At 35.8% G+C, this 27050-nt stretch overlaps 1 protein-coding gene and 1 non-coding gene across 2 annotated transcripts in view; one reads left to right on the forward strand and one right to left on the reverse strand.

Moving 5' to 3' along the window:
• The window catches only part of Thsd7a (thrombospondin type 1 domain containing 7A), a 380717-nt gene that overhangs the window by 123511 nt on the left and 230156 nt on the right, over window positions 1-27050 (reverse strand). Inside the window, exons 5-6 of the mRNA XM_031381188.1 lie at window positions 23742-23897; window positions 21676-21888 (exon numbers count right to left, since the gene is read on the reverse strand). Of these exons, the coding sequence (XP_031237048.1) occupies window positions 21676-21888; window positions 23742-23897 (369 nt within the window). The remainder of the gene's footprint in view (window positions 1-21675; window positions 21889-23741; window positions 23898-27050) is intronic.
• On the forward strand, window positions 553-656 carry LOC116100090. The gene has a single exon (XR_004122455.1). It is a non-coding gene; the product is annotated as a U6 spliceosomal RNA (small nuclear RNA).

The following is a 27050-nucleotide window of genomic DNA, read 5'->3' on the forward strand; positions in this document are numbered from 1 at the left end:
ATCATAAATCTACCGTGATCTGCTCTCCAACTTTCATTCACAAATGTGGTTCCATGTGAGGTCTGTGAAATTCATGACAATGAGTATACTGATCCCACTTCCCCACAGAAGGTGTCTTCTGTACATAATGCAATCAAATAGCATTTTGGCATAAAAGAAAAAGTAAGACTGATGACAGGAAGAGGTCTCCATAGGGCAAAGGATCAATTTTAGTCATGGAAACAGCAGGAATCAATATGCAGACCATCAGTCAACAAATACACTGAAAGATTTTATAGGGAAGAAGAATGCTGACTGTGCTATTTAGAAAATGGTAACTGACAGATATTGCTCTTCAAATGTCATCATTTAATATCCCTGTAATTCTACTACAGAATTATCAAAACCTAACCAACGAACTCGGTATGTGGAGAACACAAGGAACTACTACTATACATTTAGATTTTTCATGCTGCTGAATGTATCTAACCACAAGTATAATCAAAGACTACTAGAGAAAAGTCCTCAGCCTGAGCTGGCCTTTCTATCTTCCTACAAATAAAACTTCAAGTCGTGCTCACTTCGGCAGTACATATACTAAAATTGGAACGATACAGAGATTAGCATGGCTCCTGCACAAGGATGACATGCAAATTCGTAAAGCGTTCCATATTTAAAAAAAAAAACTTTAAGTCACCTTCAATTCTTAGACCCTCTAAGAGTTTCATGTGGTGGCTGTTTCATTCACACAGACTCATGCTCTTAAAGAATCATATGCAAACACCAAAGTTTTAAAATTTGATATTGGCCAGCATGACTCCTAAGAGAGAAATTTTAGAGACACAGAGTCCAACAGTTTAAGTCATGTTCTTAAAGGTGTTTTGTTGTTGTTTGATCTTGAATGTTTGTTTAATAGCATAATGTTCACATTATGACTTTTCCTTCAACACATAGATTTGTGTTGATTTATCACAAAATGCATTAGGCTGATAGATATATGAGGGAATTTAGTGCATTCATTAATTCACAGGTTACCTGGTTTCTCAAAAATATATATTAATATGACTTAATATATGTATTAGCTGGCAGTAATTAAAAAGAGGCAAGAGATGGATTTCTTTTTTTGAAGTAGAGACAGAAGGATTATTTGTTTAAATGGAATTTTGAGTATTTCATTGGGTTACAAGTACCTCAAAAACCTTAACTCTCAGCTTTTTAGTAGTCAATACAAAGGCAGATTAATTGCAGAATTTGTCATAGCATTTTCCAAGAAGGTAAAACTGTTCTTGAGTATAAAACATTATCAAATTTATTGCTACAAATTCTATTATAGAAATATTCTATAATATAATAAATAAATGTTACCATAATTTTCCATGCATGTTCTGTGATAGTAGCTTCAGAGTAAACATAAGAAAAATACTATTCACTTTGAAGATGGTTGTTTATAGAAATTCAGAATATGCTTTCTAAGGGAAATATTATGTCTGATCTTTATATTCATAAAAATCCTTCCTGATATAAGGTTGAATGACATTTCTAATATGATATTTTAGTATTCCTAAAAATTTTAAGACCTAAATCCTGACAAATGTGTCTAAAACTAAGGAAGCTGGAGTTAACTTGAGAAGAATCTTTGTAAAAGGTATGATCCCGGGTGAAAACAAAGAGTCATGCACCAGATGAGCTCATTCATAACACCAATCCTCTGACTCTCAGACAAAATTCTCAGAAGCCCATAAATCATAGCCTGCTTCCTATTCTTTCCTTAGTAAGTGGTTATTTCTCACAGTCTACTGGGCATGCACCCAACAGAAGTAGGTCACTCTTGCCTAATAAGTAACTAGCAGAGATCAATATATCTTAAAATATTCATGAGTAAATATTCACTGCATTGATTTATACAACATTCTATATATTCTCATGTCTATAGATAAAATTTAATAAGAACATACTGTTGTCCAGATTTTGCTCATGCATCTATAAGCTTTTGTTTTCCTTCCATGTTTCATAATTTACGTTTTTTTTTCTATTAAACAGTTAGAGTTCAAAATTGTCTTTTTTTTTTATTAAGGGTCTTCACATTAAAATTTTTAAATTAACTGTAAAATAAGTATGTATTTACAGTTTAAGCATTGAAGATGATAATGAAATTATATCAAAAATTCTCCAAGTAAGAAAAAAAAAAGCATTCTTTAAAATCCTATCATCTCATTGCTTTAAGTTTTCTTATGAGACGCTCCTTACTGTTTATCATGATTTTGTTTTTGGATTTGTTTCTATCATCATATAAAACACTTAAAAATGAAGGTATCATTTTTTCTTAATAGCTAAATAATATTCTATTGTACAAATAAACTAGATTTTTACTATGTCTTCATCAGTTGATAGACATCTAGGCTCTTTCCATTTCCAGTAACTGTGAATAGAACAGGAGGAGCAGAAATCTCTATCATAGAATAGAAGTTCTTTGGACATAGGCCCAAGAATGGTATAGCTGAAGCATGTGTTAGATCAATTTTTCAGCACTTTGAAGAACCTTTACATTGAAGTTCAGAGTGACTGCACCAGTTTGCACCCCACTAGCAATAAATGAGCATTCCCTTTTCCCAACACTCACCGCAACATTTGATGTCATTTATTTATCTACCGATTTTTTTTTCTTTGCTATTCTAAGTTGGGTAAGATGAAGTCTTACGGTAGTTTTAGTTTTCATTTCCCATAAAGCTAAGGAAGTTGCCTATTTTTAAGTGTTTTCAGTCATTTGTCTTTGTTCTACATCGTTCAAACATTTTCTGTTGTGTTCCATGACACATTTTTAATATTGGGTTATTTGACTTTAAAGTTTGTTGTATATTCTAGATTAATATTTTTGTTTAGTGTATTATTAGCTAGTGTAGCAGTATGAATAAGAATGATCTCAGAGGCTTATGTATGTACTTCAGTGCTTAGGGAGTGACATTAGGAGGTGTGGCCTTGTAGGAGTAGGTGTGGCTTTGTTGGAGAAAGTATGTCAGTAAGGATGGGCTTTGGAATTTCACATGTTCAATCCAGGCCCATTATGTCTCTCTCTCTCTCTCTCTCTCTCTCTCTCTCTCTCTCTCTCTCCTCTAGCACTTTCTCATGCTCTTTCTCTCTTCTTCCTACCTCTTTGAAACCGTGTCTGCCTGATTGCCAACATGTTTCCTTCTGTGATAATAATGGACTATACTTCTGAAATTTCAGCTAGCACGAATTGAATATTTTCCATTATAAAAGTTGTCATGGTATTGGTGTCTCTTTACAGCAATAGAGCATTGAGTAAGACAGCTGGTAAAAATATTTTCCTTTTGTAGGATGCCAGTTCCCTCAAGTGATAGTACCATTGCTGTGCAGGACCTCTGTAGTTTCATGAGATCCAATTTATTATTTAATGATCTTAATGGATTCTGTTCAAAAAGCTTTTTGAAATATAAAGTTATGCAATTTGCAGGTAACTGAATGGAGCTAAAAAACAATCATTGTGAGTAAAGTAAACAAGACCCAGAAAGATAAATCCTACATATTTTCTCTCATTTGTGGATGTGAGCTTTAAATCTTTAGATATCTGTGCTTCACTAGGAATATGTATAGAGGTCTGGAAATTGTGAAGGGCCCATTGGGTGAGTTTCTTGGGAGAAGAGACAAAAAGCATTGTTATAAAGAATTAATGGGAATAAGAGAACAGGAAGGGATGAATTGGGGTAAGGGTGTATGGGCAGGGTAGAGGAGGGAATATGGAGAGGGATAGGGAATATTAAATATATTTTGGAAAAAGTCATATGAAAACTACTTTAAAAGCTCCCTAAACTATACATAATAACACACATAAAAAGAGTTGAAATGGAGTTGCATAATAATGGGAAATGATGTCCCTACTAGACACTAGAGACTAAGAAAGAAATAGCCCAGTGTAAGGATGGGGTGCTTCTTTTGGTGTTGATGGCCGGTGACCATCTTATAAACCCATAAAAATTACAAGATATTTATTGCCTACACCTTTGCTTACCATAAAACCTTGGGTGAAGACACTACATACTTGAGTCACAGAATATAGAGAAATCAAGCTGGTACTGATCTGGATGCTTCATATCTGCTGACTTGGTTTGACAAAGCTACTTGGTTCTATGGATGCTATTGAGGGAGGAAAAGTCATGAACAATCTCTCTAAGCTTTGAACCTTGAAAGCCACAATAAAATCTAGCCTGGGCAAAATACACCCATTGCTGTAATAGTGGTACAAATGTCTGATAATAATCATCTTTCTGATTGCATTTAAGGTCTGCTCTAAGACTGAACTCAATCCTGAACTCATTTTCAGGCCAGAAATTCATAGCTGAAAGGGGCATAGGCCCTGGGGGCTAACCTACTACTATTACTATACTTAATGGACGTACTATTAAAACAACTCCTAATGACTTATCAGCATACCCATAGATTAATATGTCACTTAACATTCATGAAAGCAGAGTCTTTTTGCAGAGAATGGTGTTTAATATAGAAATCCACAACTGAACAAGGTGCCCAGAACTAAAGATTGTAACATGATCAACTATAAATGGAACATTCACACCAAATACCTTCATTGCAAGACTTAGGGATCATTGAGGAAAAGAGGGTACAGTGTAAAAGCCAGATGTGGTGGATAATTACAAGGATACAGTATATTCTGGACACAGAAGGATAGCTGCATATATGAACTCACAGGAGTTGTAAAGATATCCATAAATCCTGCAGAATCTCAAGCAAGACCGAATCCCAGCATGGAGAGGGTGGTAGGTGTGAAGTACTCCCTAACTACAAAGCCATAGCTTCTGGGAAGAAGAGAACAGTTCTCTCAAACTATGTAGCCTACTTAAGCTGACCACATACCTGTGGAAGGCCACATATCCAAGACTATATGGTCAGCAAAAATTGGACTGGATGAGTTTTAATAAAAAGGACCAAAAGTGTTAGGAAAGGAATGTAGATATGGAAAGAGTTGGAAGAAGGCAGGAATATAGTCAAAACACATTTCAGGAAATTCTTAAGCATTAGTAAAAGCATAGACAATAAAGATATCAATGCATTGCAAATATTTAACTTTTAAAAGAGCAACACATATACACTGTCCCTTTTGTCATTCTTTCATTATCTTTTTCCTGGTAATCTATATTAAATCTGTTAAGGAGATGTCCTATTAAAGGTTTTTATTGCTGTGATAAAAATGTCATGACCAAAACTAAGATAGGGAAAAAAGGGCTTCTTTCACCTCACAGACTTTAGTCCACCATTGAGGGAAGATGAAACAAGAGCTAAAGAAACATAGGGACGGGAACTGATACAGAGGCTAGGAGGAGTGCTGTTTACTGGCTTGTTCCTCATGGCTTGTACAGCCTGCTTTCTTATAAAACCCCAGACCTCAAGGTCACTGGTGGCCCCACCAAGAATGAACTTGGCTTTTTCACATAGACCATCAGTGAAAAAAGTTATCCATTATTACCTGTAGGCCAATGGGGGACACATGCTTTACAATTGAGGTTTCCTCTTCTCAAACAACTATAGCTCATGCCAAGTTGACAAGAAAATGGTGCACTTAAGATTAAATAAGATTGGAATTTGAACTCTGAAAAATAAAAATGTGCCAATGGTGAACATACTAAGTTCAACACTCTTAATGCCTGAACTACAGAGAAGAGTTACAGAAATTATTCACAATAATAAACATTTTAACATAAACCTACTTTCTTAATATTTGACCATATATGAATATATTAACTTCAGTTCTATATTAATTCTCTACTTTGATGAAAGGAGATTCACAAAGTTCAATACATTGTTGGAAAATTATTAAATAGCATTTTTATAACTAAGATATATTTGTTTCTTAGTCTCTAAAAGTAAATTTTAAGGTATAATAGTTTTCATTTTTCTTTTAGAAAATAATTACTAATTGACAAAACAAATACTATATAATGCAAATGATTGCAAAATTATAAAGTCTTATCTATTTTCTTGCAGCTTTATAAAATTTTTATAACATGATTAAGTAAAACAACACACTGTAGAATAAAGAGATTATAAGTGATAAAAACATTATTTTTCTCTAAATTAATTTAAGATTCCCAAATCTCTGTTAAAAGAATTACAAAATCATAAATTTAGGACTTGAGACAACAAACCTAATTACTGAATTTTGGAATATCATGAATAGGGAAAAATAGCCATATTAATATTGAAACTAATAATCAAACTATTCTCTGGTTCTAGTTAAAGAAGAGATAAAAATATGGAATTAGTATAAAAGACAGACCAGGAGGTGATTCTCTTCTGTGACACTTTAAATATGCAGTAAATAGCATAACTAAAATGCTTTTCAAGCCATCCAATAACCTAAAAGTATTTATTGACTAAAACAATCAGAAATACTGAGTGTAATAGACGAAGTTAAATCAAAGAGTATAAAACTGCTCTTAAAAGACTGTATCTTTTGGTAGAGTTCATAAGACATATAGAGAATAATTGTTATAGAAAATAAGAAAGAATTGCTAGTAACAAGTATATTCATTGATAAAGAAAATTCTTAGGAAATTCAAGAGCAAAAAAATAGCATACCTTAACTGGGTGAGAGTAGTGAACTCTGTTTTGTTGTTGTTCTTTTTGTTTTGTTTTGTTTTGTTTTAGAAAAGGTAAGATAAATTTAATTTATGTTTAAAGGGTTTATAACATATAAGCAAAGAGAAGGGAGAAAGATTTACCAAGAAAGAGACTTAACTTGATATAGGGGGTCAACACAAAGATAACCTGCAGGTCCAGAAGTCCAGAGAGGCAGCAGCCAGGACAGAAGCAGTGGAGCCTGCTGAGTAGATCTGAAACTCCAGGGAAGAACTGATTTTATTTTTTTGGCATACGGGCTTTCCTACATGGACGACACATATGTCAGGACCCTGCTTGGGAAAGGCAAGTGGACAGAATGTGGAGGCACAGAGAACAATGCCGCACACGGTGCTTTCAATGGCTAGACTACTTGAGTGACAGTTTGCTGACAGGGTTCTGAAATGCATTTAGTGGCCATGAGAGCAAAGTGTAAGGAGCAGATATAGGAGAGCTTTTTCTGAAGGCATGGTCAAGGCCTTGACAGCAGATAGTATCTGGAACACAGAAGAGAGGAGCGAAAGTAGTATAGGAGATTTTAAGCCTGGATGACTGTGCTTCTCTTAACCACTGACACATTCCTTAATAAACATGTAACCTTAAGATTATGAAATATCTTCTCTCAGGACTCCCCTCAGGTGGCACAGAATTAAGAGACCTCTGAGATCTGAAGGCTGCAAGAACATTTTGTGCGTCAAAGCTAAAATACAAAAACAGATTCAATCTTGTATTGGTAGTAATACTCTATGCTATCAGGATTTGTAACCACAAGAAAATAATCTTTACATAGAACTAAAACATTGTTACATACGTGAAGTAATTTCTACTGTTCCTTCCCCTTTTTGGCATGTCTTTTTGATCTTGTCTTTGGAAAACTTCACCCTGTTGTTCCCCTAACTTATTTTACAGATTGTATTTGAGAATATACATCTTGGGACTGGGATTCTTTTAGTATACATTGTTGAGTAGTGGTGTGTACTTGCATGCATTTGCTTTATTCTCAGCACCAAAACCAACAAAACCAAACAACAAATACCTCCTCATTTAGGAGCTTTATTCCTTATTTCCGACTACTAAGAATAATACAGGTTGTCATAGAGTAGATTTATCACTCTAAGGATCATGATAATTTTCAATTTCTCCTTCCCTATGCACGTTCTCCTTGTTGAGTTTTCTGTAACACAGGCACTGACTGTTCATTTTCTAAATATCCATTGTATTATTCTCATAATTTCAGGAGTTCTGGTTTGGTTGTATTGCTCAGAATCTAGTCCTCAATTGCAAACTGTCTGCAGTATGTTGAAATCCAGGCACATCTTGCATCTTTTATGATGTAAATATTCCACACTCTTGCTGAGTAACTCACTGTAATGGACTTCAGATATTGACCATATCTTCTCGCACAACTGGGTTCTGTTTTTCTTAACTGTTTAGGTTGGCACAGGGTTAATTGCACTGCTTTAGGAAAAGCCTGGACCCCACTTACTAACAATAACACTATGTCTATCAGGGACCGGAAAGTAAAAACCAATCCTCTTCAGAGGATTAATCATCTGATCTGGATGGGAAGGCAAATAAATAGGAAAATACACACTCAAAATATGCAATGGAATGAATTGGGTTTGAAAATGCTTATAATTTTATAGATGTCTAGCCAGCCCATAGACAGCTTTCCAGGGGCTGAACTCTACAGGATAGTTCTCAGGGTTACTCTTGAATGTGTAGGAAGTCAGAGTAATAATGGGAATCACTCTAGGTCAAAAGACGTATTGCCGTTCTCCTATGTGATAAAGGGTGAAAATGGAAAAAAATAAACACATACTCAAGGCTATGGTTAACTCATACCTCGAATCAATAGGAAATGAAATTTCATTAAAAGGAGTACAAAGAAAGAACATTCGTTGTTCTTTTTCCTGACTTTGACAAGTGATTACAGGATCTTTTTTTTTTTTTTTTAACAGAAACAGCAGGGAGACTGCTGTCTTTTTTTCCATTTTCACAAGAGATAAACACTTCTGTTTTCTGAGAACTGATGGGAACATTCTTTATACAGATTATCATGTTTTCACATTTAATATTATCCTTTCTATTGACCAAAGCTTCATTTTAAGCCCTCATCAAATTCACTTTCAAAAGGTATTTGTTTTTTTTTGATTTTTGTTTTTGTTTTTTATTAAATTAGAACAAGAGGATAATACACTGGAAACAAAGGCAAGGTTTCTTTTATGACTCATACATAACTTTCATTTAGCATTTTTCTTTGATTGCAATAAATGGATTATAATGAGTTCGGTTCACTACGTTATTTAGACCTATACTACTAAGATATACCTCAAATAAGTATATCAAACTATTAGAAAACCTAAATAGCATAACATTTTCAGCTCAAGTTGAAAATATAAGAATATATTTTTAGAAAAACAAAACTGTGTATGCAGTCAGCAAATTGTTATCGTCAATAATGAATAAATCCAAGAACGTAGAGCAGAAGCAACTCACCACTTATGTAGAAGAGAACTGGTATCATTGGAGAATTATGTAAGAGTTTGATGAACACAAAATATAATTTAAAATGAAAGGTTTTCTGCTATTACATGTATGCTTTTAGTGTGAAACTTTCCCAATAGGTTCTTGAGCTTGAACACTTAGTTCCTGCTGGTGCAAGTGTTTTGGGAGTGATACTCTTAAGTGTACCTCTACAGGTTTGTTTTAGCCTCTTATCACTTCCTGTCCAGTTTCTCCTTCCAGAATAAGGACAGAGTGTGGCTAGTCCCATGATGGACTGCATCCATTCGTAAACCGTGAGCCAAAATAATTTCCTGAGGTGTTTCGACACAATAATGTCACAGCATATATAGTCTTATTATATATAAGCATATACATTTTCATGTGGCTGCCACAGATGCACACACACAGAGCTCAGATATTAATTTCTCAACCATCAAGTATTTTTACCTATGTTATGTTACATCATGGGCATCCTACAGAATAAATTAGAATTTGGCAATGTAACTTCTGTCTTTTTTTTTTTATTTACTTGCCGAATAGCTTAATAGTAATTTCAAACATTCCTTCCACTGATTATAACAACTTATAAAATATTTCTCCTATGAAACACAGACTCTGAAACATATGGCTGTAGATCTCTGCTTTGTAAACTGAATATGTGATAATGAAGCAAAGGAGTACCAGCATGACCAAAGGAAAATAATCTCAATACAACGAAAAACTTGGTATTATTCCTTGATTAATTTTTTTATTGCTAATGTTTGTCGTTTAGGGCTTTTGTTTTGTTTTGTTTTGTTTTGTTTTCTAAAAGAGGATCAAGACAGTTTGCTCCAACTTCCCTTTTGTCTTCCTGTGGCTGGAGTTCTGTTTATGAATAACTGGATATGAATTACTCCAAACAATCAAACACTCTGATCTGTATAAAATGCTGTGGAAGTGCTGTCCTCTTTGATAACTCTTGTCCCCTACAGAAACCTATTCACCCTTCTGCATGGCAATTATGATACATCTCAATACTTGTGGCTTATTAAATCTTAGATATTACATGTTTTTGTGCAGCTCCAATTTTAGCCTAAAATATGTTAACCTTCTTAAGAGTTTGTGTTCCTTTGGTTAACATAAGTCATCTTGGCATGTGTGTGTATTGTAAAGTTTCCCAGTTTACATGGTAAATGTCTCTTAAAGGTCTGTGAGGCATGGTTACAGGGTGGTGCTATCAGGAGGTTGTTTTCTGCCATGTCTTAGTGGAGTGTGTTATAGCATTGAACACAGGCCATGAAGGGTTTTTTCCTTATTTCTCTCTCTCTTTTATTGCATTTTTATCTTGTTATTTAGCACCTCTGTCAGAGGTAATGGGCCCTCTGTGAATAAACATTGTGAGCCAATATAAACTTTTCATTTTATAGGTTGATAATTTTACATATCTTATTACAGTAAAAGAAAGTTGACTGACAGAGCTCAGATGTGGTCCTACATTCAGTGTTATAATCACTGGGATCCAGAAAACTGACTATCAAAAAACATAATCAAAGGATAAAATTTTATTAGAAAAAGTCTTCAAAATTCAGGGACTTTAACAATGACTGGCACCCTGTTTATTTTTATCCCTCAGAAAAGGCAGTCTCTTTTTGCTCCAGTGTACTGAGACTTGAGAGTAATGGGATTTGAAGGCATGTCCAGATGTTAATAGGGTGTGCAGTTTGATGCCAAATTTTACCTGACATCTGACAGGCAAAGCTGGAATGTGAGATGAGGGCAATAACAAAAGTTTATGTAAAGAAAAATGGAGAGACATTTCTTAAAAGTAGGTGGTGTCTAGGGGTAAAAGAAAGAAATTGGCGATGGGCCAGCGGTTTATTGATAACCTATTATGTGGAGATAGTCCTAAGAAATAGGGATGCAAAGATAATAAGGTAGTATCCAGCTGCAACTAACAATACTGTGGTAGACACTTAGACTTACTGCTTTCCAAATGTTACAAAGTTTACAGTGTGGGATGAAAGGAGGGATACTGTGGACAAATAGCAGGCGAAATGACAGAAAGTATTCTGCAATTACAAAATTGCATTGAACTTCACAGAAGAGTCATCAGGATGCCAGTAAGAGATTGTATAACAGCCAAATTGTGTAATGTAGCAAGGAAGGATTCATAGTGAGCATCCTAATGGCGGTGTAAAGAATATTTGATCCCATGACAGCAGTATGTCCGGTAACTTCCCTGATTCTCAAGAATTATAATTCTTTCAGATCTGCATCCTGGATCTGAAAGCACTATTAGAACTCTCATCTAAGACAATATATTTTCTCACCTGGAATAATATTATGGCCCCTCATTCTTTCTTTTATGCTCATTAAAGCTCAATCTCAACAGAACCATATGAGTGATTATTAGGGAAGATGTCAATGGCTACTTTGTTCAGACTCTGGGAATCCCTATCTTATGAAGAAAGCCATGGAATGTTTCCTGTCACTGCAATATTTCTAAATCCCCCCTACAAGTCATCTCCCACTAAAGAACTTCATCACAAGCACACTGGGTTCTTGGCTGTTTCTCAGATATCCAAAGCATTTGTTATCTCACAGTGTTGCAATGGAAGTCTGTTCTCTGCTCTGTGTCTTGTGCAAACTTCCTCATGGAATTTGTCTTCCTATCTACTTTATGCCCCCCCCACCCATCTTCAATCTATCAACAGGATTATGTTGTGATAACATGTACTAGGCTGGTAAAAATAGAGAAGAAATCAACTTGGAAAGAATGACGATAGACTTAATGTTGGCAGACAGTAGGTTTGAAATGCCTGGAGTAGTTGAATGTGGCTTTTGATGGTAGGAAGTTGTAGAGGCTTGTTGCAGTGGGCTTTTTAAAGGTATTTAGGCAGTATTTTAGGAAGTAGCAGTGATGGCAACAGTGTGTAGGAAACAGAGCAAGTTGTCTGTGGTGACCACTAACTCTAGTGAGTATCTCTCATCAAAATACGTGATGTTTCACAATTCCCTTGGTCTGATTAGCCTTAAGACTCTTTTGATCACATGATTTAGGGCAAGGGTTTTAAATTGAATTTCAAGAAATCCAAAGGCTTGACGGTAAGTGGCTTACTAGCTGAGTCAGTGAAATCACAAGGGGACAGGTATGACAGAAGACACATAATCCAAGGAGCAAAGGAGAGGGTGATGATTAATATATGGTTAATCACTGGACTGTCTCAGGATTAGTCAATATATTTTTGTCTTAATTTTTTTCTAGTCTATCTATTCTGGTGTAAAATAACCCAGACATAAAAAAAGTAAGAAAGAGAGAGAGAGAAACAAAAACAAAAACAAAAACAAACAAAAAACTTGCTGTTCTGGCTGTGTTGTTACCTTACCACTACATATGACAATATGGGGCTTTGTCTTCTTTTGAATTTGGCATTAAGAATAATAGCTAACAGTCAAGTGGGGATTTTATATGAATAGGAGCTAAATAATGAAATATTAAATTTTATGGCAAGTCTTTGCCTGAGTTACTCTACTTAAAAAATTCTCCATATATTCCTTCTGTTATCTATAACATTGCAATTCAAAATCAATTGGATTAGTTCCACTTTCTTGAAAAAGGAAAATAACTTTTGTTAAAACTTATATTTGTCAAAATGTAGCAGACAAATCTATATAACTGACACCAGATTTAACGTATATATTAAATATACTATTTGTATGTTCATACATATTTATAAATATATATTATTTATATTATTTATATATTTATAAATATGTATAAATATATTATATAATTGTTACTATACATTTTCTAAAAAGATACAATGACTTTTATCTTTATAACAAATTAAAGAATCTTAACCCAATTATAAAAAAATAAACTCCAACCAATAGTGTTAGCTGATCCTAATTGTAAGAGATCTCAGATTTAAACAGAATACCCAATGTAATTATATTCAAAATACATTAAGAGGCATAGCATCCCTCTGGAAGTGAACTTCCTGGTACATTTATCACTTAAATTATGGAGGTAAGATTTGGTTATAGAATAGGTTATAGCATTTATAAGATCAGCTTTTCCATATAATGGCCATAAAATTTGTGAGAAGAAATAGATTTTGGTGGCAGTAAATGATGGATCATATAGAGAAATGACATTATCAGCTAACTGTGTTGAAAAGTACATCCATCTAAACTCAGAGTTCTTGCTAAAGTTACATAAGCAAATCCACCTTAGATAAAATTTCATTATACATTTAAACAAAATTTTGGTTAATTACCAGCCTCTCTTTCATTCTTGTATATCATGATACTCTTGTTTATCCTTGATGATGATTTTGATAAAACAGAAATCAAAAGGATTTTCTGTGATAGAAAGAAACAAAAATATTTATGAATATAATTTTTAACCAAAGACCTTAAAGTTATTCTAAATTATTTAAAAGTAATAATCTAAATGCCTGCCCTGAGTCTTCAGGTTTATAGCCTTCTAAAGTTTCCTTAACCTCTAAAGATTAAGTAGAATTATTTAAATTCCACAGAGTAACCCAGTAACCCAGACACTCTTGAGAGCTAAAGGGCTACTATTAATAATGACCTAAAGGAATCAGTCATCGCTTTCATGCCAAAGTAATACTTGTAATTAGCTGTGGCTTGCTTGAAGTTTTATTCTCTGTCTCCCTTTTTTTTAAAGTTTATTAAATACTTTTTTACACTCCATATTTTATCCCCCTCCTGGTCCACCTCTGACTATTCCACATCCCATACCACCCCTCAACTCCAATAGAGGGGAACATGATCAGATATTGGGTTGGGAGAAAGGACTGAATCTCTGAGGGCCAGCAGAAAGAATGAAAACAGGCAATCTGGGAAGGTAGGAGGTAGGGTGACCCTCCAGAACATACCAGAGACCTGGGAGGTCAGAGACTATTAGGACTCAAAGGGAAAGAGCTTAGATAAAATGCCCTACAGTGGGTAGAGGAAACTTGTAGAGCCCACCTCCAGCAGAAAGACAGGGCATCAAGTGAAGGATGGAGTTGCCATGCCACAGTTAAAAACTCTGACCCAGAATTGCTCCTGTCTGAAAGAACTGCAGGGACAAAAATGGAGATGAGCCTGAGGCCAGAAGTGGGGTCCAGCTGAGGTTAGGGGTAGGCCCCAAGGCCTGACACTACTACTGAGGCTATGGAGTGCTCACAAACAAGGGGCCTATTGTGACTGCCCTCGGAAAGACCCAACAAGAAGCTGAGTCAGATGCAGATATTTATACCCAACTAATGAACAAAAGCTGGTGACCACTGTGGTTGAATTACGGGAAAACTAGAAGAAGCTGAAGAGGAGGGCAACATCATAGGAGGTCCAGCAGTACCAATTATCCTGGATCCCCGAGATCTCTTAGACACTGAGCCACCAACCAGTCAACATACATCATCATCTCTCATCTTCACTTACTACTATCAAATTTCTTCCAATCTCTACATGCTGACAGATATAACATAGAGTCATATTTTATTTTGAAGGACAAATGAGCTTATTTTGATGCTATTATTATTATGCAGGGACTGTCACATACCTGTCAGACAAAATGAACCACTGAAGTGTTTGCTAACATGGAATCAGATACATTACCATGACCAGTCAGTTCTTTTAATGTTAGAAGATAGTCTCTTCATAATCTGTTTCATTCAGTTTAGATAATATTTCTACCATTTTGCTTATCATGGAATCTTCTTCCTGAATAGCAGACTGTGCCTATGGTCATAGTGGGTCTCACTCGATCTCTTAGAATGGATCTTTTTACCCATCTCAGATTCTCTTGATAAAGCCCCATTTTTCACATTCCGAGGATGGCTCTTGGCATAATGAGGATAGTACTAACTTTATGGAATCCACCTTCTTTCTTCTCTTTCTTCCAGGTAGCTGTGGTCCGGTGATTGATTCAAAAAGAAAAAAAATCATCTCTTTTCCTTCTATATCACAGTCTTCAAAGTTTAATTTATACTGATCAGAGTTTCATCAAATGGGACTCAATGTATAGAGCTCAGGTTGCACTGTGTAGAAAAGTTTCTCTATTAGTCCCATACCTCATCTCCTTAGATTCTCATATTCAGGAAGGTGAATCTTATTCAACATTTGGGTATTTGAATTTCTAAAGGGATCTACTGCTCTTTACATGCCACTTATCCATATCAAAAAATATTAATAGAGAATTGTTCCTATCTAAATGAAATGCAGGGACAAAGAGTGGAACAAAGACTGAAAGAAAGGCCATCCAGAGACTCCCCCACATAGGGATCTATCCTATCTGCAGATACCAAACCCAAATACTATTGCTAATGCCAAGAAGTGCTTGCTGACAGGAGCTTGGTATGGATGTCACCTGAGAGGCCTGACCAGTACAGATGCAGATGCTCACAGCCAACCATTTGGACTGAGCACAGGGACCCCAATGGAGGAGTTAGGGGAAGGACTGAAGTTATCTGAAGGGGTTTGCAACTCCATAGGAAGAACAACATCAACCAACCAGACCCCCTCCCCCAGAGCTCCCAGGGACTAAAAAACCAACCAAAGAATATACATGGAGGGTCCCATGGCTCCAGCTGCATATGTAGAAGAGGATGGCCTTATCTGGTATCAATGGGAGGAGAGGCCTTTAGTCCTGTGGAGGCTAGATTGACTCAGTGTGGGAGAATGCTAGGATGCTGAGGTGGGAATGGGTGGGTGAGTAGGTGAGTACCCTCATAGAAACAGGGGGAAAAAGGGTATGGTAGATGGTTTGCAGAGGGGAAATCTGGAAGGGGGATAACATTTCAAATGTAAGTAAATAAAATAACCAATGAAAAAGAGAATTGACTGATGTGTTACCTTTTCTACTTAACTTATTTATTCTTTTCTTTTTTTTTTAGGTTTTTCGTAACAGGGTTTCTCTGTATAGCCCTGGCTGTCGTGGAACTCACTCTGTAGACCAGGCTACCCTCGAACTCAGAAATCCACCTGCCTCTGCCTCCCAAGTGCTGGAATTAAAGACATGCACCACCACCGCTCAGCTAACTTATTTATTCTTATTCTCAGACTGGTTTCTCCTTGGAAGATGTTCTAAATAAACTCCATACATTCTAATCTTTGATCAACTCAATTCTAGAAGAGCCCATGATGCTTCTGAGTCAATTAAAATATTATTTTAGACCATCATGATCTCTAGCACTTTTACTCATAAAAACTTTGCTCTACATACTCTATTTTTTGTCCCTCCAAGTTAAACGTGTTCCACCCAAGCAACTTTGAATAAGCATATACGTGAATAAATTGGTCCAATGTTAATCATTTTCAATGTATGTACAAATAGTTTTCAGATGCTTAAAATAAAATATATAAAAAATAAAAAATAAAAAAATAATATATTGTCTCCTCTGTTCCATTCTGGGTCCTACTACCGAGAGAGACAAAAATGTTCAGTAGTTAGATATTCATTCTCGTGTTTACCTCAAATAATGAAAGTATATATGCCTGTATTCCTCTTGTTACTAACCACATAGGATTAATGAAGAACAGTATGCAGTATGCAGAGAAAATTGTATGCACCTTCCCTTCCCTCTACTTAGATAAAAATACACACATCCAATTACATGGGGAAGAAACTGGGAATAAAGGTTTTACAAATATTAAGCTGTGACAGTCTAAGTCAGTGACAAAAATAATAAAATCTCATGTAGGCAGTTTTAGTCAATACCCCTGGTACTTTTAATGATAAATTGAAATAATTCCCCAAACAAGCAGCATTCTTGCTTTTGAGGTTTGTCTCATGCTAACCCCAACAAACTGTTACTTTAAATCATATTAGTTACTATTTCATCCTTAAATAAAATAAAAGGAATGGTGGTAGGAGTATGCAGTTGAGACTCTTCACCACCTCACATCTTGTCAGAAAAGATAGGAGAGGAGGCAGGACCTGTGTAGAAACCTCAAGGCTGGTCTGCAATGATTCTCCTCCTTCAGTTTTGTTCCATCTTTTAAACAGTCCACAATCTCACCAAACATCTCCATCACATTGAGATCAAGTACTCAAACCTATGAAACTGGGAGTGGCATTTTTATATACATACCAGAGAGTAGACTTTCTTCTGCATTTTACAAATTGAACCAAGTCATAGTCAGTGGTTCTCCTTGTGCTCACAACTGCATTGGTACTGGCCGTGAAATGAGGAACCATACTAACAAATTTTTTATACAATTATAAGATAATATTTTTTAAAAAATCAATGTATAGGGCTGGGATGTACCTCAGCAGCCAAGTTCCTACCTAGACTCACAGATATAGTTCTTGGCTTCATACCAAGTTATGAAGAGTGAATTGTGCATCATTAATCAAATATTTACTAATAAGTGTAAATTAAGAAAGACAGCAACAAATTCACCAGCATTTGAAACTGCCGTGTAGAGGAATTTTAATCCAGCAACATGGCTGCTCTGGAATCATATCCAAAGACCTCCTAGGTCAATATAATCTGGCCCGGATAAAGACATGCCTTGGATTACAGTATGATCTGGCCAGTATACATACACATCCTGACTATACACCTTTACTCCTTGACAATTCAAGGTACGGTTATTTTATAGAAGGAATCAGCCATGTTTGAAAATGATGTGTAGTTTAGGAGCAGACAGAGTGACCATTCACACAAAGCTTTGGCAGAATGAATGAGAGACAGGATATGCCCAATTCATATAAGAACAGCACCGGAAAGACAGGCTACTTAAGAGAGCAGCGCAGAGACAGGTTGTGTGGGGGGGGAGGGGGGGAGGGTGGTGCAGGTGAAGACAAAGCAAGTCAAAGGATGAGGAGTAAGAAGATTAAAACAGATTGCCAGTTAGTTTGAAGACAAGCAGACCCATTCAGTCAAAAGCTGAGAGAAGCCATTTTGAGTAATTTAGCTTAGGGAGGGTTTTAGCCACAACAACCAGCCAGAGTCCAGAAAGAACTAGAAAGGGTGAGCTTATTTAGCAGTAAGCCTCTGAGAAGACAATTATTTATATCTGTCGAATAAAAGTTACTTCGAGACTGCTCCTTAGTTTTAACAGTTTATAAAAGAGTAAGCAAGAACACTGAATTTGAGTCACTCATGTGGAATAATGTCAACATTCTGAAACAAGAGCCCTGGAATAAAACATTGATGCCACGATTTACTTCATTTTCCATGGGAAAATAATGAAATAATATTTTGTTCATTGGTTCAAGCTATAATATACAATTATTCAAAACTCCTGCTTATTTTATTTCCTTGTTATTTTGAGACAATGCTCAGGCTTGGTTTGGCATAGTGTGGCACTTGCTACATAGCTCAAGCTGGTTTAAACTTTTCATGTTCCTCTCAGCCTCCCAATAGTTGAAGTGCAGGCATCAATAGACCACCACATGCCTATCTGCAGCTTAGTGGCCTTTGTTCTGCCTTTATCCCACCAATTTGAAAACAAAACCCTCTCAGCTCATCAAATTTATATCTTTAAGTAAAATATACATGTATCATGAAAATGAAGGAGGAATTTGGATATTCTCAAAGGTACCACACCCTCTAGGGTGATGCTTTCTCCTATACCTGAAGAGGGAACTCTGATTGTGCTAGAAAGCTGGTACTGGGTTCGCTCAGGATCTTCAGTTTGGATCACACATCAGATCTTTATCTCTTCCCAGACTGTCCTGTGCTCTCTTCCCTGGAAATTCTGTTACTTGTCCTTGTTTGCCAGAGAATTTACATAAAACTCCCTTAACCCTTCTCACAAGCTTTCCTCAACCCTGTTCCTTACAAGACGATTGGGGAAAGAAGCAGCAGCAGAATTCCTAATGGTCTCTGGAAGCCTATACAAGAATATTTCAGGCCAAAGCATCCCAAGACTTCAGATGCTTTTGTGTCCTTGAAAAAACTGTGAAATTAGTGAGGAATTGTGGGACCAGAAAATACTTTTTAAATATTTTCCAGGTTCATCGTCTCTAACTCTTCATGTCCCTAGTTGAACTTTAACTAAATTATAAATTATAAATTATAAAACAAAATCTATAGCTGCAGCACCAGCCTAGGGGTAGAGTCTGAACTACTAATCAATGTTAATTCCCTGGGCCTGATTTAATTACGAAGCAACATTTGGTGCAGCTGCTAAACACTTACTAGGTGACCACAGGATGAAATGGGAGCAGTATTTATAGGTCTCCAGTCTTGTTCACGCACTTTTAGCGCAGCTACGAGTCCGTCCTGTACAAGTCTTGGATTTATACTAAAGATTTGCTTAACTTTGTACTCCTGTCTTGCCGAGTCAGTTAAAATATTATGTTACACCTTGGACAAACTAGTATTGGTTACGGTGTGTCCAAGGCCAACGCAATGGTGGATGAGACATCATCATAAAGGAAAATAGTGCAACTGGACAATGAATGTGCACTTCTTAGCTGGTTTAGTGCACATGCCTTATGAGCTATCAACCTGTGTTTGGTCACAACAAAGAGTATTTTGTAATACAATTGGATTTGTCTAATGCATCTATGCTTTTAACAAATACTCCATAAAAAGGAAAAAATCTGATTCCTTATGATACTAAAACTTTTCAATTGACAAAATTAAAATTAATCACTGACCTTACTTATTATCCCTATATAAACTATTTTCAGTTTTCATAATATCCATTAATATATTTGCATGAATCAAGATAGATCTGATTATTTTGTGGATGGTTAATATGGAAGCAGAAATTTGACGATAATTCGTTTCTGTGTGAGATTTTTGCTTCATTCAAACACTCATTTTGCAGCACTTTGGATTAGTACCTTTCTAGGAACTTAAATAAGCAAGAAAAATGATTTGAACTGAGAAAATAAGTTAAGAAGTAGTATCAAAATGAGAGATAAATGTCACAGTTTAATTTGCAGCTACTAAGCAGATAATGTATACTCAATCTAAATTACATTTGAAATGTGAGTTCCGAGAGTTAGAGAGGCAAAGATTATTATTTTTCTTCGTTTTGTTTTCTTATATGCCAGTATCAGGATGCCAATCCCTATCTTCTTGTCTTTGTGCTTTAGAACAGAACAGGGGAAAGCTGAAGTTAGGTTTCAGCATCACTCATTGTAGTTCCATAAAACAAAGCAGAGAACAGAGATTCATCGTGAAAGATCTGGAGTAACAATCTCCTTTTCCATGGTTCAATGTTAAGCGCCAGCTCAGATTCTACTCAGTGATATCCTGAGTGGCTACTGAAGACCCTTGACAGGATGACAGCCTGTGTTTAAAAGGTGAAAGGCTAAATTCTCAGTGAGAGGGTTGTCTGTTCCCCACTTAAGAAAATTCTTCTTACTATGGAGCGTCGCCTGAGCCACAGGAGGAAACAATTTGCTTGCTGGGAGAAAGTAAGATAGAAGGAATTATGTGGGCTACCAGATGTTGCAGTGCCTCCAAAGAGGCACCAGGATGCTTCTGCATATGCTGCAGACAGCATAAACTGTCAGACCATGGGACCCTGGGGTTCAATGCTCATCCTTCATTGAGATGCAAAGTCATAGGATTTGAGAGTGAGCAGGACCCTTAGAGATGATCCATCAAGAGGGCTTAGAATGTGACAGTGAGAGAGTGGCTCAGGAATTGCTGAGCATAATAGAGGGGCCTCCCAAACAGGAGAACCATTCTTAGGAAGAATGTACGTTTCAGATATCACATCAGGACATGATATCTTACTAAACAAAAATGAAATGTAAAGTACAAGGTTGTACTATGGTTTGATGGAAAGAACTCTGTGGATCACCCTCCACTGGCTCAGCTACATCTCTGAAAGGGAGGGGACACTGATTTCAGCCCAAGGTGTTGTGATAGGCTTGTGGCATGGGGGCTCAGTAAATTACATCACTGAGACGGATCAAGGAGGAATAAAAGAATTCTGGAGTCATGCCAACAGCCCTTTTGCTTATTTACATTTAATAGTCAAGTGAGTGAAACAATATTACAAAGAAAAATTGTCCTTGCCTTATTATTTCTAAATGTTTGCTTTAAAACATTCTCCTGCTGATGTGAGTTTATCTGAGCACACCTCATCTTTTTTACTTTCAAAGTTAAAAGGACTCTGTTCATCCACAGTGGAATGGGCAAAGAAGATGGGCAAAATATGCACTGAAGCATACTAGAATTATCGTGTTCTTATGAAAATCCATATGACTGAAGATAATTGTGTTGTGTGAGTTAGGTCAATCACAGGAAGACAAATATCATGTTTTATCTTATCTGTGATTCTAATTTTTATAGAAATCAATCAAATCTTTATATCTATTTGACATGAAAACAGGAATGAGACAATGTAGGCGAACAAAGGAGACTGACAGCTGGAGAGAAGAGGAAAAAAGCTGCTGAGGGGTAAATGCACAGACTGAGTCCAGACAAAATTTCAACAACGGACAGCAAATATACAAATATATAATTAAATATTATTAACAAAATCAATTTTCTGGATAGATAATATAATCACTATATTCTGCAACAGTACATGAGACAGAGAGAGAGAGAGAGAGAGAGAGAGGCATCTTACCATCACTGTTGATGCATACGACCTCTTGAACTTGAGTGCCAGGCCCACAGGCTTTTCCATTATCTGGTTCACAGTCTCCGAGTCTCACAGATTTCCAGTCATAGCAGGATGGCTCTTCACAGGGAATGGCTTCCAATAAGTGAGGGCAGTTTCCAGTTGCCCCAGAACCTCCAGTAGGCTCATTAGTAATTCGTCGCTTCCTTAATTTGAATCCTAGGTGATTCGGGAAGAAAAAATATATTGTTGATGCCATTGTTTTAATATTTCAGAAAGATGATTTAAACTCCAGAGTGAAGGCTGGACAAAGGTAGATGGAAGAAGCTATGTGCAAATAAAAAACCAGTGTATATATTCCCAAATTTAAGCTTACTATGAGTCATGAGCCATTTATTGAAAGAAGGACAAAAAGAAGGAAGGAATAAATGAAAGAATGAAGGAAGAAAAGAAGGAACAAGAAGAATAAAAATAGTTTATGGTTCAATTATACCCCCCAGTAACATGGCTGTCCTCGTCAGGGGTCATATCTAAAAACCTTCTAAGTCTATATGACTTGACCAGAATATAAACATACCCTGGACTATAATATGATCTGGTTTGTATATAGACATGCCCTCAGTATACACCTTTAATCCCTGGCAATGAATGTAAGGTTAATTTGTAAAACAAAGCAACCATATTTGAAATCAGAGAATGATTTGACAGACAACTCACATGAGAACATCAAGGAAAGAACAGAGGGAGAGAGAGAGGGGGGGGAGGGAAGGAGGAAGAGAGGGAGAGGAAGAGGGAGAGGGAGAAGGAAGTGTGGCAGTGATAGTTTTACTAGGACAGTTTTACAGAGACAGGCTGCAGAGAGAACAAGCCAGGGGATGAGAAAGGTTATCTCACTTAGAATGTAGGATTAAATTTTGTAGGAAATGGATAGGATATACAGAGATTAGAGGAGGAATAGATTAACACAAAGACCTTTTGAAAAAAATCATGTGGTAACCAAGTAATGTAGCATTCTCTGAAAATATATGTATATTCATATATAAAAAGACTTTAGGGGTAGGAGAGATGGCTCAGTGTTTAAGAGCACTGACTGCTCTTCCAGAGGTCCTGAGTTCAATTCCCAGCAACCACATGGTGGCTCACAACCATCTGTAATGGGATCTGATGCCTTACACACACACACACACACACACACACACACACACACACACACACACGGTAATGTGTTTTTTTTTCTTTAAAAGTTGTTTGCCAGTGGGTCCCATAGACTCCCAGACATAACAGATTATTATTACCAATGCTCTCGGGTATCATGCAGAACTTGATAGTAAAACCTTATTGCTAGTGACACTATGTAAGTGAGTCAGAGAACATGGAAAAATCTAGGCCTGTATCAACCTGAGAGCTTTAGCCCTACTACTTTCATAGTGCTAGGAGGTGCTATGTACAGGCCCCAAAGAGAAACAGTAAACACTTATCTTACCCATCTGAACTCTGAAAGCTAAAATGATGACTAGCCTTATAAGATGTATCTACTGGTTCAATTGTGGCATGGATACTATGGAAGTGCCCAACCATTTTCTGATTGGATTTCAGGCCTACTCCACAGAAGTAACCCCATAGTTGGCAAGTCACCAGGCCCAGGTATCTGAAGCAAGGGAGAACCTAGGTCTTAGGGAAGAACCTGAAACTATTATTCTGCTAAGTGGATATAATAATAAAACAACTCCTAATGACTTATCATTATACCTGCAGAATAATGAATCTCTAAACTCTCTACAGAGTAGCTTCCACAGAGAATAGTGATTGACAAAAAGACTCACAGCAATACAGAAAAAGAGACTGCAGTATGCTCAGTCCTATGTAAGATATATGTACCACATTCCTTTTCCCCAGCTCACAGATCTCTGTGATACTAGACCCAGAAGTAATGAGTGACTACAAGGAAACAATGTTTTCCACACACAACATGGCAATTGTTCATATAAACTTATGGTAGTTTTGACAGAACACATGAGACTTAACAAAACTGCCTCAATTGGTGGGTCTTTTAAACAGGTCATGTCACATACCTTTTTTGCCTTGCTGGTCATTACAGTTTTCATAAGTACATGGTCCCCAGGCAGACCAAGGTGAAACCTCACATTCAATTGGACAAGGAACATGGCACAACTGTGTGGTGTTGGGAACAGGGCCAGTGCATAATTTTGAGTCCACTGGTTTTGAAGCTGTTTGGAGAAAAATAGAGACATTGCTCAAGAATTAGACAAAAACAGATGTTATGATTCTTAATATGTGCACAGAGAAGAGAATGTGTCACCAAGTCATTAGCCTAAGATTTCTTTGCTACATCCTAAGAATAAAAGAGAGTACCATCAAACAAAAGTGGACTAGAAGTCTGACAAATTGCTTGGGCCATGCAGTTAGTGAAATGAATGCATCTCCCTTAATTAGCAAAATAATCCTTTAGATGAATCCTAAACTTCTAAACAGAGTGGTGCTTTAGAACATTGAGCATGGCAGGAAGAAGTGCTAACCTTTATTAAACAAGAAAAAAAAATCCATTAAGTAGCTTCAGGTAGAACAACACCCTGTCCAATTTGCTCTACTAGCTTGAGAAATGTCATTTGGATACATAGGAAAAGATTATCAAATGACCTTTGGCTTCCAGGTTCAAGAGCAATCCGATGATGTTCAGATACATTGCCCACCCTAATATCTGAATTTTGTGCTGACTTATAAGTTGATCAATAAAGTATGAATTGTTTGCCCTTTGATGTGTTTATTTTTCTATGTTTGAGGACTATATACATTCAATAGTTAGTGTGATATATTTATGATATATGGATATATAATTCAGCATACTGACTGGTTTGGATGAATAAGCCAGGAAGCTATAAAAACTCTGTGGACAGGAGATTATTTCTGTATTTATTACCTATCATCTATTCCTCCATCACTGATTGCTTACCATTAATAGCTATAATTATGTTTGTTTGAAAAATATTTTGGCTACATCTTCCTCTTAGAAAATAACTCTGAGAATTTGGATAGCCTAGACTTATAAACTAAAGAACGTAAATAAGAGGTACTGTGTATTTTTCATTTTTGTAAGGGAGTATCATTAGTTTCTAATCATGTATGATTGCATCTAGGTACTCATATAGGACTAAAGTAATTTAAGCTATGTATCTAACTTTTACATAAAAGCACTGAAAATGGACATGTGTTGTTAAAGCTCTAAGACAGGTTGTTAGTGCTTGTGTGCCACTGAAGTTTCTGTACACCTGAAGACATCCAACGGAAATGAGTCCTGTAAGATATATGACTCTTCTCATTACTACACTAGATGTTCAGAAAAATATGTCATACTTTATTTTGGCTTTTTCTCCCAGTAGGGCTTACACATCCATTCTATACACATACCACAGTGAGAATAATTGACAGGCACGTAAGCTTTGGTCGGTCTAAAGCACCACAAGGATTCTTGCTCAACTCTAGGCATGTTGTGAGTGTATTATAACACTCACCAAAGCCAAGGATAATAGATTTTTATTGCTTTTTAACAGGGAAGGTTTTCAACACTGTGATAAAAAAACACAGAAATAAGTGTTTCATTTCTCAGGATATAAATTTTCTAGGCAGTAATGATGCATATTTTACAGAAATTGAATCTTTTTGAGGAGACCAATAAACAGAAAAATATAAGTTATGAAGTTGAGTTCACTGAAAATTAAAACAAATGAAAACTCTAATTTGAAAATATTTCACACTGAAAAGCTTTAAATTAGACCTTTTACTTTGCAGAGACCTGAACAGTTTATCCATTATTTTCCTTAAAGTTATTGAAAAAAAAAACAAAACAAAACACTGAAACCTTAGCACTATTACATAATCTTGAAAGTAATAGTTTCTAAAGATAAAGTATACTAGACATATAATTTTGAAAAAAATAAATCTAATAAATTTATTTTATATAAAAACTTGAAAACTTTAAGGATGTTAAAATTGCATTGTTTTTGAGATTATAATATATTATATCATTTTCTCTTTCCTTTTTCTTCCCTCTGACGTGTTCCATAAGTATCTCTTTACATATGTTACACAGACACATGTATGTATGTATGTATGTATGTATGCATGCATGCATGTTTTCAGTGCTGATTATTTGGTATTGAGTAACCAAATGATGTGATCTTTCTTAGACAGCCTATTTTTCCAGATTTCAGCATTCCTTAATTGAATGTAGTACTTTGTCTAGAATGGAGGCCTCCTGAAGCTTTCTCCATCCACATTAGCATGTCTATTGTTGTTGTCCTTGTTCAGCTCATGTTTAGGCAATCATGTTGGCAAGACTTTACTTGTATAGCTTCTGATGTTCCCTGTTTCTCCGGCTCTTTTATTTTTTTCTGCCCCACCTTACTAGGTTGGAACACAGTGTATCCACTTCTCTTTCATATTGTCAGAAGTTTAATTTTACTTTTGATGTATTTCAGGTATATTAAAACCTTGTTCACAGAAATTCTGGGCCTTTAGAAGAGGAAGTGATAAATAAGGACTTAGGACAGTATTGTTAATGCAAAATACTTGCGATTCTTGCTCAGATGCTAAATCACTCATGTCACACCTAAGATACTACAGCAAATAACTGAGTTCTACTTAGTAGACATCATTTTCCAAAAATAAAAAAATACATGTTCAATAATTAAAGAGATAGAATGCTGTTTGTATATACTTCTAGTCATTTGTTGATTTTTGTTCTATGGTCTCTTGTAAACATATTATGCATTGATTAATACAGATTTTGAGCATTACTTTAGTATCTAGAACATACTAAAAAATTAGTATGTAAAACTACTGTAGTTTTCCAATGACTTGTATAGGCCTTCATTAAATGACATAGTGTCTAATTCAGGTTTCATATTATCTAATGCTGCAATTTGAATTTCAGACTGTCCAATTATCACTAGTTCAATTTTGCCACATAGGTTTTGTCTGTAGCATGACTCAGATAAAAATATACCTGATACATTTTTAAGTATTATTGTTGAAGTTTTAAAACTTTTTTGTCATATGAGTTAAACAAAATTAAATGAACATGCTCTATGAGGTTATGGTTGCTGAATTTTTAGGGAATACCAAAACAAATATAAAAACCTTATACACAATAAGACCAATTCATATTTGTAGGCCAGAAATATTTTGGAGCTTTGTGTATTCAGAGCACTGTAAGTGAAAACATATCATAACAAGCAATAAAGGGAAGACTTCTATTTCCATTCAATGGTCAACAAGATTTTCAAATTAAATACTTTATGTTCATATAATTGTATCCTCTACCTATTATATCCACTTTACTATGGAACAATGTGATAAGCTCT

Source organism: Mastomys coucha, unplaced genomic scaffold (assembly GCF_008632895.1).
Source record: "Mastomys coucha isolate ucsf_1 unplaced genomic scaffold, UCSF_Mcou_1 pScaffold20, whole genome shotgun sequence".
Lineage (NCBI taxonomy): Eukaryota > Metazoa > Chordata > Mammalia > Rodentia > Muridae > Mastomys > Mastomys coucha.